We start from the raw sequence: 15,987 nt of genomic DNA on the forward strand, positions 1-15,987 counted from the left end.
GGATTTGCCCCCTGACTCAGTTTCCCTTTTCTCTCACCACCACATGACCCACACTTGGGCTTCTCAGGTCCTTGACCTTCTCGTTTCTAATGAACTTTCCCTCACTTTTCTCTGGCCACTCATTCCCATCATCCTACTCAGAGCCCCCACTTCAACAGAATCTGCAGTCCTAAGAAATCTCAAACAAGTTTCAAACAAGTCACTCTCTCAATATCAAAGCCTATTTGTTCAAATTCACCACAATCCTTTGAATTCAGCTCCTCTGACCCCTTGATCCCACCTTTATCTCATGGTCCATCAGCCCCCTCCTGTTTCCTCAGCATGCCTCATTTAATGTAGATCCTAGGGTCCATCTTCCCATCATGCCTTGCATTTCCTCCTGTTATTTACTACTCCCTGGCAAACCCCAATCCTGGCTGAAGATCCTCCTGCCTCGTCAGTGCCTGTCCTGAGCAGATCCAAGTTGCTGACTGACAACCACACCATGAGGCTAACTGGCTTCACTTAGAGCCACGATCTGAAACTGTTCAGGGGTGCTCGCTCTCCTGACATATCTGCCACGGATCCTAGTTAGTGTACCTATTTTCTGAAATGATGTTTCATACCTTCTCCTGTCTTCAAACCTCCCACATTCTTTCCCCCAGTCCCAGCTAATGAGGTAGCCTCAAGCTCCTTGAGATTAGAGCAGCCAGAAGGCAGCTCCCTCATTTGCTCACACCAATCTAGAAACACTTTGAATTTGTCCCGGGCTTCTGCTTCTCTTCTACCATAGGGGTGAAGCCTCTCCTTGCTAACAATAATATTCCTTCCCTGGGCTCAGGATAGGCTCACTTCTCCAGGGATTTGTTCTCCAACTATCACATCCTTCTCCAGAATCATCACTCCTCTCCACTGCATTCTTCCTTTTTGCTTTTGTTTCTTGGGGCCTGGGATAGGACCGAAGTGGGAGAGTATAATTTACATGAAATACACATATCATATTTACATAAAATATCATGAAATAACACCCCAGAAATTTATTTTGCGCTCTGTCCTGGTCCATCCTCACCCCCACAGGCAACCATTGTTCTAATTTTCTATCACCGTAGATTAATTTTTCCTATTTTTTGACTTCATATAAATGAATTGTATAGTATGTACTCTTCTGTGTCTGGCTTCTTTTGTTCAATATAATATTTTTTTAGATTAATCCATGTTGTGTAGATCAGTAGTTTTTATTGCTGAGTGGTATTCCATGTGGGATTATACCACAATCTGTTTACCCACTCGTGGATATTTGGGCTGTTTCCAGGATTGGGCTACTATCAATAAGGCTGTTCTGGACATTCCGGCACAAGTCTTTTTTGTGGACATATGTTTCATTTTTATCTCATTTCTGGTTGTAGGATGATGTATGTTTAACTCCATAAGAAGCTACCGAACAGCTCTTTAAAGTGGCTGTACCATTTTGCATTCTCATGAAAGCAATGTATCCAGGTGCTTCACCTCCTCCTCAAATTTAAAATTGTCTGTCATTTTGATTTCAGTGGTTCTAGTGATGTGAAAGGAGCTAGGACAGTGCTTGGCATCAAATTCACCCTCAGAAGAGGTTAGCTGTTGCTCTTATCAGAGCAAGTGCTCAAACTTTTTAAATAAAGGGCATCTAAATTCCTTCTTTCCAGTAGTCATATTTCACTCTTCTTTTTGTTCAAAAGCCCTCCAAAACCACATTATAATAACACCCAGTATTGACCACACATCTATTTAAGTATTGTCATATTTAAATAGATGTTCATACATCAATAGATGTCTTGGTTTCATGAAGAGGACAAGGCAGAGACATCATCAGTGTCTCCCAGGGTGAACAAGTGCTCAATAAATAGCAGGGGTTTGCTTTTCTCCTGCAGCTGCCAGGAGAAAAGCTCCCTCCACCGGACTTTGCCCTGGGATCTGTCCCCATACCCCGGGGACTACTTTCTCTTTGGAGCTGGGCAGCCCCCATGGGGGCCTCAAACCTTGCCCTTCTGACAACAGGTCTGCAGGTCTCCACGAACAACACCTTCTCCAGTCCGCAAATCTGGGTGTCCCTTCCTGGGCACAGCTTCTTTCGGGGGGTGGGGGAGGAGGGAATCTGGGATCTGGGCGTGGAAGTGCGCTCAGGAATTGAGGCCTGAGCTGGGCCAGGCAGTTTTGGGCTCTAGGTCTCAGATGCTCCTGAGCCAGCCCCCCAGGGAGGGAGAGGGAGGGATGCACTCCTTTTGGTAACGCCTGCACCCCAAGTCCTCCTCCCATTCTTACGTTTTTCTCCGCCCCCTGACCACGCTTAATTACTTCCTCTAGGTCCCTCCCTACTGGCCGGGACACAGGTGCCGGCAGCAAGAACTCTGGGCGCGACAGCGCGCTCCCTGTGGCGACAGCACTTGGCGCGGTGGCTGGCGCGCGGCGCGGGATGGTCCACGATGCTGGAGAACGGCTCCTTCTCCCAACTGCTGCGAGGCGGGCGAGCTGGCTGTGCGCCCGGGCTGGCCGGGGGCGGGCAGCGCGCGGCCCTCCGGGACCGCCCGTCCTCCCTGGGTGGCGCCCGCACTGTCTGCCGTGCTCATCGTTACCACCGCGGTGGACGTCGTGGGCAAACTCCTGGTCATCCTGTCGGTGCTCAGGAACCGCCAGCTCCGGAACGCGGGTGAGCGCCACGCCCGCTGCTGGGGCGGACCCTTCCCTGGCGTCCGGTCCCGATCCTGACCTCGCCATCGGTCCCGGGCGCCCCTTTCCCTTTTCTCGAACCTCGTCCCCAAGTTGGGTCCTGTGCTCAAAAGTTTGGCAGAGCTGCTGCCTTTCCCCGACGTGCGGCTCTGGCGCCCGCGTCTCACCGCTGCCCGGGGCGCACTGGGTGCGTCTGTGCCGCGTGAATTGAGCAAAGTTTTTCTGCGCACTTTTTGGCAGGGCGCCCGCTCTGTGGGAACCCACGCGGCTGGAAGCTTCGGTCATCCAAGGCGCTCCAGTTTGTGCGGGTCCAGACAGTGCCCCTATCGGGCCACAGGAATCTCAGGATCTTTAACACCTCTCTCCCTCCCTCTGCAGTGGGTGCTGAGACAATGAAGCCCCCGGGGGATTTTGTCAGAAATTTACCTCCAGGTGATCTGAAGACCCATTTCCAACCAAGAGAATGCAGATGCAGAAATCTGCAGGCTCTCCTTGGGTGGAACTACATTGCTTTGGGATGATGTGGTCTTTTCTGAAGATAGGGAATTCGTGGGATTAAATGAAGATTAAAATAATGATTTGGCAAAATAGTGTTGCAATCGGGAAAAGTATTTTTCCCCTTTCTTTGCACTCTCCTTTCAATTTTTCCATTCCTTAGGTCTGCAAGGGAACAAAACCAGAGGGAGGGAGTCTCTGAACTCTGACCCTGAGAGGTCACTGGAGCATGCTGACCATTTCAGTGTGGGAGGCTCAATGGCCTGTTTTCCAATTAGTAATTTTCTAATTTGGGTGTTAGGGGCAACTCAAATATTAGAGTGAATTACAATAAAAAGACAACAGCAGAAAGCCAGGCTTGTCTTGTCTTTAACCATGCTTTTCTAAGGAGCTCCAGACCATTCAGAAAGGCCAATTGTAGTAAATGGGCATGTGTATACTTTGTGTGGCTGACTCCAGTGTATTTATCTACAGAACAAAAAAAATAAAAATATGAGCTTCTGTTTATAATACGGGAAACAACACTATCAAGTAGAAACAAGCTTTCTAACTCAGTCATTTCAGTCGTGGTGGTTAGTATCATCTGGAATACCTTTTTCAAGATATTGTCATGTCCTTTGACTAAAAGCCTATATATTAGGGAAGAGCAGGTTACGGCGAGGGGAAAGTTGTAGTTGATCTTTTCGATTGAATCGCCCCTTTGCAGCAGCCACAAACACGAATCTCCTGCACAGAGGCAGGAAGGAGGCAGGGCTGGGCCCCCCAGATTCTGACACCCAGCCATTTCTCTCCCTGACTAACCAGGTGGGGTAGGCTATGGTTCCCTGGTCAGTAAAATTTGAGCTGCCTGAGGTTGGAGAGGTGGTTGAGGGGGGTGAATACAGCTTCCTTTTACCTGAGGCAGATAAGCAGCTTCTCCCGTCCTCCATCCCAGGAGGGCTGGCCTCTTCTGTGCTCCTAGTGGGGCGCACAGAAACTCTACTGATGTGGGAGCGTGGCCCAGGTGGGTACTGAGCTTTCAATTGCTGGCCCATCCCCTGTTCTATCCTTCCTGCCTCCTGTTGAGTCCGCTACAGCCCAGCACCAGAAACAAATGCTAACACTAGAGCTAAATGACATTAATTCCTGACACATTGGTGGCCGCTCCAGTCATGCAATTTAACCAGCTTTTATTTGACCGCTGGCTTTATTGATAACATTCATGAAAAATCTACTGTTGACTTCCGTTAAACCTTGGCAGAGTGAGATTTCAAAAGATGCTTAAAAACTGAGAGCCCTCGGAATTTGCACTCATTCTGCTAGGAATCAAGGTGCTCTACGGAGAGTTTAGAGTGACTTTAAGAAACCCTCATCTGAGACCTTTCTGTAATTAAGTCTGGTTCCTTAATTCATCGCTAATAAGAAGATAAGACTGTGGCGAAGGACACATAACCAAGGCACACAGTCCATATTAAGATCATAGACCTTTCTTAACAGACGTCAGTATCCTTCACTTGACTATGACAAATGTACTTCCTCTTGTCATCCATGACAGGGGTGATCCTGATAGCTGGGTGAGGGGTTAGATGAATCATCCTCTTTCCCAGGACTGCCCCTGTCTGTAGCTTCTGTTGCTGCATGTGTTGGGTTGACTTTTTCAGAGATGACACTAGAGAAAGGGAGGGAGGGATGGAGGGAAGGTGGGAGACAGATTCAGGGCATTGACCCAACTTGGAAAGTAAGACCAGGTGTGCGTTTCACTCTTTAGTGTGTGCTTCCTGGGGACCTGTCGTATTTAGGGGTCTCCTGACAGGGTCTGAGGACATTTCCTGTGCCTGCCGTGGCCACGTTTGCCCTGGTCTAGACTTAGCCAATAATAATCTCTGTGTTTTTGGTTTTTATCTCTCCTTTCCCTGCTTTTCTGGAACCTTCCCCCATCAAGTTCTTTCTCTCTCTTCTGTGTTTTCTTTCTTTTTTTTTTTTAAAGATTTATTTATTTATTTATTTATTTATTTATTTATTTATTTGAGAGACAGAGAGAATGAGAGACAGAGAGCATGAGAGGGAGGAGGGTCAGAGGGAGAAGCAGACTCCCTGCCGAGCAGGGAGCCCAATGCGGGACTCGATCCCGGGACTCTAGGATCATGACCTGAGCCGAAGGCAGTCGCCCAACCAACTGAGCCACCCAGGCGCCCTCTTCTGTGTTTTCACTGTTTGTTTCTTTCCCTTTAGCCCACACATGTACACCCACACACAGGCACACACACACAAGGGTCTCTGGTGTTAAAAAAAAAATCTTTCCTTGATTTTGTGTCTTTTTTTTTTTTTTTTTAAGATTTTATTTGAGAGAGAGAGAGCTCTAGCTAGGGAGCTTAGGGCAGCAGGGTAGAGGGGGAGATGGGAGGGAAAAGCAGACTCCACACTGAGCAGGGAGCCCAACTCGGGCTGGATCAATGGACCCCAAGATCACGACGGGAGCAGAAGGCAGACACTCAACCGAATGAGCCTCCCAGACGCCCGGATTTTAGGTCTGTTTCTGAGTTCATCGCTACTCTCTCCTTCCCTTCACAGCCAGACATCAATTTCCATGAACTGACTACCTCCTTGCTTCCCATTTCCTCTTTAGCGCTCTGGAGACTGGCCTCCAAAATGCCCCTCTGTGCAGTGTGTGAGCCTCAGGCCCAAACCCCCCTCAAAAACTTCCATTCCTTTGGCTTACCTGATGCTAGTTTTTGGGTCTCCTTCTTTTCCTCTCCTAGACACCTGACCCCTGGGCGTCATTCCTGGTTCCTTCATTCCCCAAGTTCCCATGATGTTTGCAGTCTGATATTTCTCAATATTCCCCTTTCCTGCCCTCTCTCCTCTCACTGCCTCATTTTACACGCTCACCATCTCTCTTAAAAAAAAAAAAAAAAAAAGATTATGTGACAGAGAGAACGAGAGAGAGCACAAGCCAGGGGAGGAGCAGAGGGAGAAGCAGGCTCCCCACTGAGCAGGGAGCGGATGCGGGACTCGATCCCAGGACGCCGGGATCATGACCTGAGCCCAAGGCAGACGCTTCACCAACTGAGCCACCCAGGCTCCCCGTGCTCACCATCTCTGGGACAAACTCTGTCCGTAGTGTCCGGACGGCTTTCCCTGCTTCCTCCTCCAGCAGCGGACGCCATCCCATCCGTGGCTGCCCTCTGTGTGTACAGCATGGGACTCCGGGCACTGCTCACACAGCCCTGCCCCGGCGCACCCGCCCAGCACCACAGCCTTGTCTCCCTCCTGTCATCCTGCTTGTGAGCTGCTACCGCTGCCATGCCATCCAGCCTCCTATGCCCTGCCTCATCTTGGGGAGCTCCCTGCCTCTTTTCTGCCAGTGAACCTCCTCCAGACCCCGTCCTCAACTCCCCTCTGTGGCGGTTGACATTGCTTAGTAATGGCAAGCAGGGCGTGGGGACCGTCTCCCGCCTCCGGCTTCCCTGTGCCCTCCCCAGACAGCACCCGCCTCACCGGGCTTGTCCAGTTCCCTCTCTGCCCACCGCACCGTGAGTCTGCTGAGACCTGAGGCTTTGATTCTGTACATAGTAAGAAATAAATACCGGTCTGTTGAGACAAACTGAAAACGGACAAGGCACCAGGAGAGCAGCGGGACAGAAGGAATGAATCGTGCGTCACGAGGTGGGGCGGACTCAGTTACAGCACTCAGCACTGCTCAGGCCACCAGCAGAGTCCTCACGGAACTGAATGGCTTCCAGCACGAAAAGCCCATGGCACACCTCACCCTTGTCCTTGCACAGAGGTGTGCCTGCTCCCGTTGCTCCTGAGGGGCTAGCGGTCTCCAGCTCTGCCTGGTCTCCCCCAAATTGTGCTTCCCTGCCTCCTTAGGGTGTTTGCCCCCTGCTGGTCTGGTCTGAGATTGCCTTCCGTTTGGGCTGCCTGTAGAATGTGAGCCTCCCGCCATGACCTTCGCCATCCAGACAGTTGGCCACACAGAAGAGAGCTGAGAGAAACATGTCCTTACTGAAAGGTCGAGGTAATCTCCGTTAGCAGAGGGGAAAGCCCAGAGTATCAGGTATTCCTGGCCCTTGGGCACAGTGCCCGATTTCCCAGGCTGTCGGGGAGGTGTTTTGTGTTTTTTTTTTTAAAGATTTTATTTATTTATTTGACAGAGAGAGACACAGTGAGAGAGGGAACACAAGCAGGGGGAGTGGGAGAGGGAGAAGCAGGCTTCCCGCCGAGCAGGGAGCCCGATGTGGGGCTCGATCCCAGGACCCTGGGATCATGACCTGAGCCGCAGGCAGTTGCTTAACCAACTGAGCCACCCAGGCACCCCCCTGGGGAGGTGTTTTGAGTGAGTGGATGCAAAGCCATACCTAGGACAGTTGGGTGATATGTAAAGAGAAAGGATATGAAATACTTGACATTGGGATTGCCCAGAAAAACACGGAGGATTTGGTTGCTGAACACACAGGTCCTCGTCCAGAGTCTGCCCTGTTCTCTGGGCAACCCAGTGTTGCTCAGTCTGCACCATCTTTTGCCTGGAAGCAGCGACTACATTGCAGGCTTCCTGAGGGGAATTTTCAGCCCAGCAGGTGTTTTGCATCCCCAGTCAGATTGGAGCAGAGCCCATCTTCTCCCCTTGCTTGCTGATTGAGGGTGTAAATGAATGAATAGATAGACTCTTTCCGGATAAAGGCTCTTGGAAGGCTTGAAGGAAATACTTAATAGACCCACAGTACCAGTGCTCCAGGCATTGTAGGGTAAGGTGGAACTCACTTCGTCCGAGTTTTATCCTACCACTGACCACTCATGGAGACGCCACTTGGTGACCGGTGTCTTTTGACCCTCTCAGCCGGCGGGATTTGGAGTGCTTGTTATCAGCTGAAGACCAAACTGGGTTAACTTGGATTCCCTCCCTGATGTGGCTTGAGCTCTCCACTTCAGGTTTCTGCTCTGAATACTTCCTTATCTCTTCACCAAGCAAAAATGAACACATTTTAAATCCCATAATTATGTCTTTAGCTGAACAATCAGGAAAGCTCATAATCCTCTTTAATTCCTCCCCTGTAGCTCTCAGTAGCCTGGGGGTATGAAGACTTTTGTGTTTGACTGCCTTTTTTTTTTTTTTTCAGAAATTGGGGCTCTGTATTTAGCATGATATATCACAAAACTCTGAAGATACCAATGCCACAATTAGGTCTTACGATTTAAAATACTTCTTGTTGAAAGAGTAGAATTTAGGGAGTTGAGAAGTAGAGTCCCCAGTACTCAGGGAGTTTCCACCCTAGAGGCAACATCCTACCTTCTTCATGGTCCTCCCTGCACTGTGACTTCTCCTATCTTAACTCCCAGGGATTGTAGTCCAATGTTCGGAGTCTCTTTCTTGTTCTTTCGACACAACTAATAATATAAAAGCAGCAGTAATAAATAATAGCTAATATTACTGTGTGCTTATTACGTGCTGGGTAAAATCTCTCCCATTTAGAAGAAAGAGAAAAGAAAAAAGACTGTACAACCGCCCCCCCCTGCCCCCACCACCAAAGGGATATCCCTTTGCAAGTACCACTCCATTTCTTTCCTTCTCTTGAAGCCAAAGCCGATTGGGAGAGCAACCTACAGTACAAAAGTTTATCCTCCAACATTGGGCAGAACCGTGCCCTTGCTAATACCACTCCTGACCTTCTAACTGCCAGGTTTAATGGGCGCGCTTTCCTCTTCTTTCTCGCTTTGGGGGATGACTAAGAAACTCTACACCCTTGCCCTTGACATTTCTTTTTCCTAATTTCCTCCTGTTTCTCTTCTTTCTCTGTTATGGCCATAGGCAATTCACATAATCTGAGTGTCAGTTTCTTGAAATGGAAATCACCCGATCAACCCTAAAGGATTCTTGTGAGAAACAATTCAGTCAATTTATGTAAAGGCACATTATAAACTTTAAGGTGATATACCAATTGTGGTTTTGTTGTTAGTGTTAAGTGTAATTGAAGTAATAAAATGCTACTGTAAGAGTCTCCAAATGATCTCTGGTGATGATTATGGAAAGATATTTTGTAATAGGCATCTCAGTTAGTCGTAAAAAAAATAGATGCTTATGCTCTTAAATACGTTCTCTTAAGTGGTTGAAATACCCCCATCCTGTTTTTGTTTACACGATTAGCTTGCTTTGCAGGCTTTTTTGTTTTTAATTAAAGCAAAGTTACATTTCAACTCGGCCCTTACATGATTCATCCGCACTCTCTAAGATTTTCACTAATAATGTAATTTTAGTGGAAAAAAATCTCTGCCCTCAAGGAATTCGGGAATCAAATTAGGAGTTTAATATAAAAGTGCCTTGTTTTTAGTATTTGTAAGGCAATCAAGTTCTTAACAAACAATCTGCCTACTGATTTCCAATGCTTATCTCCAGAAAGTAACTGATAAAAATATTTCACTTTCATTTGGAGATTACTAGTATTTCCTATGCCCTTCCTTTCCCATACGAATCCCTTTTGAGAAAAACAGCATTCTAAGAAGGAAGCAGGCCAGTGGCAAGGGTCTTTGTGATTTTGTCCTGCCCCTTGGTGAACTTTCCTGCCTGGCCAGCCCCATCCCCAGGCCGTCTTAGCTCTTCCCCACTGTTCCCTTGTCCTGGCCTCTCTCCTGGCTCAGCACACTGAAAGGCTGGCTAGCTGCTGATTCTCTTGTCTGTTGACCCAACAGCCTTGTTGGCATCTCACCAGTGGGGGCCATGTCTTTGACCCATCCCTGTGCCCTGCCCAGACAGGGTAGGCACTCAGTATATTTGAGTAGGTAAAGGATGGAAGAAGACCCCAAGGCACAGGAAGTTTACCCCTGTTAGAAATGATAGCTTATCTGTTGAATTCTCGTTTTTAACCTTTGCCATATCTTATTTTTATTTGTTTAATTGACTCCTCTGAGACCAGGAGCTTTGTAAGGGGAGGGGGTATCCCTCTTGCTCACCATGTTTCCTTCGGCCTTGGCAAAGGCAGATCTAGTCCCTAGTAGATACTCAGAAATATTTGTTGAAGAAATGACTCCTTGACTATTTATTTCTACACTGGCTTTTAGCTCAGTGACCAAGGACAATTTAAATTCAACACACTCTTTTTCTGGGCCTGCTGGGTGGGCACAGGGAGGAGGGGCAAGGGTGGCTTGAACTTCTGGAATTCTCCTATCTGATGAAGACTAGATCACTCAAGGCTTGTTGGCTCCCTCCTCCCCCCACCAGGGTTACCAGATCCTTCTCAAGAAATAGATTTCCTGGAAAAAAAGGGAAGAGGAAGCAAGGAGGGAGTGGATTGTGGAGGGATGTGCTTTGTGTAGGAATGTTAAAAGGGAATTCCATATTAGTGAACAAAGGCCTTTTGTTGAAGGCTGTCTCCACTAATACACCCTGTCTGGTGGAGGCAGATGGAAATAAGTCACGCCAGGACGTGTGACATGAATATTCATTAGACGCCTGTGCATAGCGGGATGAGCAGTGCTGTGTGCATCTGGATGGGTTTCTCACCTGTATTTGGGAGAACTAGATCTCCCTTGACTACCATCCAGACAGGACCTGGCTTCTTACAGATGGGAGACAAACAAGAATTTTATTTGCCTAATTTGGATTGGTGTCAAGAAATCTGGGAGACAGTACGATGTCTGGGCAGATGAACCTACAGCAGGAACTGGTTGATTTCAGCCTTCTAGAAACAGCCGGAGTAATAGGGGAGGGTAATTTAATCACTCTCCATGTGGAGTTGAATGTGTTCTTCCCACTATTTACAAGCTGCTTGCCAGCCTCTGGGGCATTATCAGGGATGAACCACATTAACAGGCGGAGCTGGACTGGCTTTCGGGGGAAACGGCTGGCTGATCTAGCACCCGCTCCCAGCAGCCCTTGACTTTCTCTGCACGTGCTTGCCAGTGCGAACAGCTTCTTTGCTGCTCAACCAGGAGCCCAGAGGGCCCTGCAGGGACCAATATTCCTGTGTCCGAAAGAAGTGATTTTCTTCCCAGAAACAACCAAGTGGAATGCGTGTAAAGAAAAGGAAGGAGGGTCCCCAAAGAACAGGAGGGAAGCAATTAAGGAACAGTCATGGAGAAAGAAGTTTCAGGAACTTGCCCAACTTCGAAGTGGCAGAACTGAGATTACCCGGGTCATCCCACCTTCAAGCACCACCTCCCAATGTCAAAAAGACACATACAATTCTGGGAAGAAGCAAGGGCTCCTGATCCAGCTGAGAACAAGAACTTTGAGAGAGGAAATGCCCCCCATCTTGAGACCAGGTGAGGTCTGCGTAGGAGAGTCAGAGACTGACATCCACCAGTGGAGATAGTAAACAAGACTGGGAATTCAACGGAAAAGCGGGAGACCCCCTCCGTACCTGGAGCAGGTCCTCAGATGTGCGTTTCTTGCCTGGCTGTACCGGACAGAAAGAATGTGAGGGGGCTATACCCCGCTCATAAATAGATCCCTAACATAGTTGAAGGGGAAGGAATCCAGCATTTCAACCTGAAGCCAGACTCCTTCACACCCCATCTCTATATGAATGTCTTGAGAGACAGGAGAGCTCACCACCTTGTAAGCACTTTAATTGTCCAAACCAAGGCTGCCTGGGGGGTCTTCCACGTTCCCACCCCCACATGGAGTGCATCCTGTGGAATGTTCTTTGAGGTGTGGTGAGTGAATGTGTGTGTGAACAGGGGAAGGCTGGAAGCACCCCTTTCTCTGCCTTGTGGGTTTATAACTGTAATCGTGGAGTCTACCTCTCCCGAAGGCCTGACTCGGGGGGCCCCCAGCAGGGTGGCTCTGAGCCTCCCTTTTTCTCTACCCCCTTGAAGCCAGACCGCAGCCTGGCCTCTCCGATTGCTGCATCTTTTGGACCCTTTCCATCTGCCTGCTGCTTTTGCACCCCCGAGGTGGTCACATCAGCCAACGCAGTATGCAGAGCACACGCCTGGTGGTGGTGGAGCCAACGTCCTTAGCTCCACGAGAAGTCCCTCCCTGTGCCCTGCCCAGACAGGGTAGGCACTCAGTATGTTTGAGTAGGTAAAGGATGGAAGAAGACCCCAAGGCACAGGAAGTTTACCCTTGTTAGAAATGATAGCTTATCTGTTGATGGACAGATAAGTCCACCATGGACCCAGACTCACTCCCCCAGTGGAATATTATCATGGATGGCTGTGAATACAACCCGGACAACTACAGAACCACCTTCCATCCGGTTGGTTCCTCTGTGACATATCCTGATCACTATCAGAGGTTTGATGTGAAGACCTTTGCCTTTGTATCAGAGGCCCAAGTGCTCTCTAGCCTGGTCTGCTTCCACTGCCGTGCGTTAATCTGCAATCAACTCTCTCCTGATTCCCCTCTGTGTTCTGTGACTTGCCCTGTGTCATCCAGACAGCGGCAAGCCACAGGTGCCACCGAAGAGAAAATGATAGTAAGTCCCCCAGGACCCATCCTCCTGTTGTCAGATGGCTCTTCACTCAGAGATGCTGTGGACTCGAAAGGGCACGGGGCTGCCGGATATGTGGCTTTTAAGACTGTGGCGGCTGTGGGTGCCTGAGCAGGCCTGGTGGCAACTCTAGGCCTCATTAGCTACCTGCACAAGAAAAGAACCATGATGTTAAATCACTAAGGATTTTCAAATAAAGTGGTTGAAGTAAAAAAAAAAAAAAATCATTCCATCTGCCCTCTGGGTCCAGCCACTGTAGGGCTGGCAGCTCGTACCTCACCACGCGGCAAGAGGCCAGAAGACTTGAAAGACGATGGATGGTGCCTACTGCGTGCCTGGGGGCCTCTGCTGGCCAGAAAGGATAGCAGCTCTTGGGCATGTAGTAGGCGCTCAAAGCAGACACTTGGTGAATGGAACGAGCAGCATCAGGGATGGAGCTTCTCATGCTCTGAGCTCTATTTTGGCCACACTTTCAGATTCTTGGTGCCTTCTTCATGAGTCAGTGTTTGTTTTAGAATCCAAATGCTTTAGAAATAGAAATACTGGATTTCTAAATTTGGCTTTAGTCCCGGCTCTTCCCTAGGATTCTGACCCAGAACATGCTGGAAGCATATTAATCAATGGATGTTGCAGTTTCCAGAGGCTTTCTCTCTGGCTCCTGAGGAGCTCTCGGGCTAGAGGACACTCGATTCAGAGGAGGGAGGCAGTTCAGAAAGCTGGAGAAGGTGCAGGCAACACAGGAGGCTGTGAGGCCCCACAGGACCAGACTCTCTGCCAACATGGCAGCCTGGCTGTGAGTGTAGGCCCTAGATGAGGGAGGCCGGGGAATGCCAGAACACATGGTTCCTACTCCCAAACCTTTCTTCCATCCCACCTGCAAAGTGCAATTCACATTTAGAAAACTGAAGTAAAGACACTTAGAAAGTAGCCTGTTGGGGTGCCTGGGTAGCTTGGATGGTTAAGCATCTGCTTTCAGCTCAGGTCACGAGCCCAGGGTCCTGGGATCGAGTCCCATGTCAGGCTCCCTGCTCAGTGGGGAGCCTGCTTCTCCCTCCTTCTGCTGCTCTCCCTGATTGTGCTCTCTCGCTCTCTCTGTCAAATAAATAAATAAGATCTTAAAAAAAAAAAAAGAAGAAGAAAGTAGCGTGTTGACCAGTGTGGGAGAAGGTTTGCATCTTCTGTCAGAGAGATTTGTAGGAAGGTGGAAGCATGGGCGGGGAGGGGTGCTTGTGAAGACACTTGCCTGATTTTCAAATGCTTCTCCCTTAGAATCCTTGCTGGAGTGTAAATGATGCAAAACTCCTGAGCATCTGTGCTTATGGTGAAAAGTTATCATTCGTGAGCACCCACGATGCCCCTGGGACTTTGCCCCATTATTTGATCCTCACAGCTGTAGTATAAAGTACAAGGCATTATCCCCATTCCCCAAATGAGAAAAATGAGGCTTGGAGTGTTGGAGCGCTTGGGTAACTTGCCTGAGCCACACAGTGAGTAGCGGAAATGCAGTCTGAGCCCTGAACTCTGCGTCTCGAAAAGCCACTAGGTCTCCAACCCCAATGCTGACAGTAACGTGGTTACTTTTACGTGACTGGATAAGGGTAACTGGATAAAGGGTAGAATATTCTACCGGCTAGGAATTGTGGGGTCTCTTGTTGGCTCTTGCCCCCTCTTTCCTGCTCCAGGCAATTTGCTCTTGGTGAGTCTGGCAGCGGCTGACCTGGCGGCGGCCTCGTACCCATCCCCACTAGTCCTTGCGGCCATCTTCTGTGACGGCCGGGCCCTGGGCGAGGTGCACTGCGAGGCCAGTGCCTTCGTGATGGGCCTGAGTGTCACTGGCTCCGTCTTCAACATCATTGCCTTTGCTGTTAACCGCTGTTGCTACGCCTGCCGCAGCGGGGTCTACCAGCAGATCTACCAGCCCTGGCACAGGCCCCTCTACATCTGCCTCGTCTGGCTCCTCACTGTGGGGGCCTTGGTGCCCAACTTTTTCACGGGGTCCCTGGAGTACGACCCGCGCATCTACTCCTGCACCTTCATCTGGACGGCCAGCATCTGGTACACGATGGCAGTGGTGGTCATTCACTTCTTCCTCCCCATCGCTGTCATGTCCTTCTGTTACCTGTGCATCTGGGTGCTGGTGCTTCAGGCCCGCAGGAGGGCCAAGTCAGAGACCAAGCTGTGCCCGAAGCCCAGTGACGTCCGGAGCTTTTGGACCATGTTCGTGGCGTTTGCGATCTTCGCTATCTGCTGGGCCCCACTGTACGGCATTGGCCTCGCTGTGGCCATCGACCCAGAAGAAATAACTCCCCAGGTCCCGGAGGGGCTCTTTGTGGCTAGCTACCTCCTGGCTTATTTCAACAGCTGCCTTAATGCCATAGTCTATGGGCTCCTGAACCAGAACTTCCGCAGGGAATACAAGAAGATTGTCTCAGCCCTCTGGAACCCTCGGTGCTGTGTTCAGAATGCTTCCAAGGGCAGCCAAGCTCCACCTGTGGGGAATGCCCAGCACCCTGTCCAGTTAGACACTCTCTAGCCTGGGTCACCGGCGGGGCACCAGATTCATGAAACGGTAGGGGGAGATCTGCTCCAAGGGTGAGATCGGGCAGCCCGCTGGGCTACGCGGTCCTGTTGACGTGACAGCCCACAGTTTGTGGAACTTCATCGTGTGGACAAGAAGCCCGTCAGCACCATGGGTTCAAGCTGGTCAGGGGAGGCCTACAGGTGAGCACAGCCCCAGCCCTGGCAGACACTCTCTCGGTGCGCTGGGGGTCTTGGCACATACTCAGCCAAGGAAGGGACAGAATGAGGACAGGCTTGGGGCAGAAGAAGCCAATGACTTCCTATGAGCTGCTCTCTCCTCCTGCTTGGGCCTCCTTGCTGCTTTTTCTCTCTTCCCCAAGGGCCGCCGGAATGGATAGCTTCCTGTTGGCAAGTGTGAAAGAACGAGCTCTGTCGTGCTGGGAGCCAGGTAGCTCTGTGGCGGCCGCAGGAGGCTGGTGTGGTGCAGAGAGCACGTGTTACATTGACTCTCCCTACACTAGCATACACACACACACACACGTGCGTGCGCGCCTCGGGTATCTGGAGCACGAAGTCGGCCTGGGTTCTCCACCATGTTCAAGCTGTGTGACTTGGGGCAGGCCCCTGACCTGTGTCTCCCTTGGTTGACTCACCTTACAATGGACATCATGCCAGTGCTGCCTCCCAGGGCTGTTGTGGGGATTCGCTGGGATGATAAGCTGCAGAGCCACTGAGGACGGTGCTGGACCCATGGCCAGCCCTCAGTAATCACTAACTGTGTTCCTATTCCTACTACACAGAATGAAAGATAATCTTGAAGGAGAGAAGGGGTGATGCACAGACAGGAAGTGGAGGAAAGCGAGTGGGGAAGGTGCGTATG

The 15,987-nt window shown here is 49.9% G+C and overlaps 1 protein-coding gene across 1 annotated transcript; it reads left to right on the forward strand.

The window, feature by feature from the left end:
* The first annotated feature begins 2,438 nt into the window (after nucleotides 1–2,438).
* MTNR1B (melatonin receptor 1B) lies at nucleotides 2,439–15,120 on the forward strand. Its single transcript, XM_045892709.1, is given in 3 exon segments — nucleotides 2,439–2,462; nucleotides 2,464–2,662; nucleotides 14,270–15,120. Coding segments are annotated over 3 exon segments (1,074 nt in total).
* Nucleotides 15,121–15,987: the final 867 nt, after the last annotated feature.

Source organism: Mirounga angustirostris, unplaced genomic scaffold (genome assembly GCF_029215605.1).
Source record: "Mirounga angustirostris isolate CCGP_5_RB_7025 unplaced genomic scaffold, mMirAng1.0.hap1 SCAF_13, whole genome shotgun sequence".
NCBI lineage: Eukaryota > Metazoa > Chordata > Mammalia > Carnivora > Phocidae > Mirounga > Mirounga angustirostris.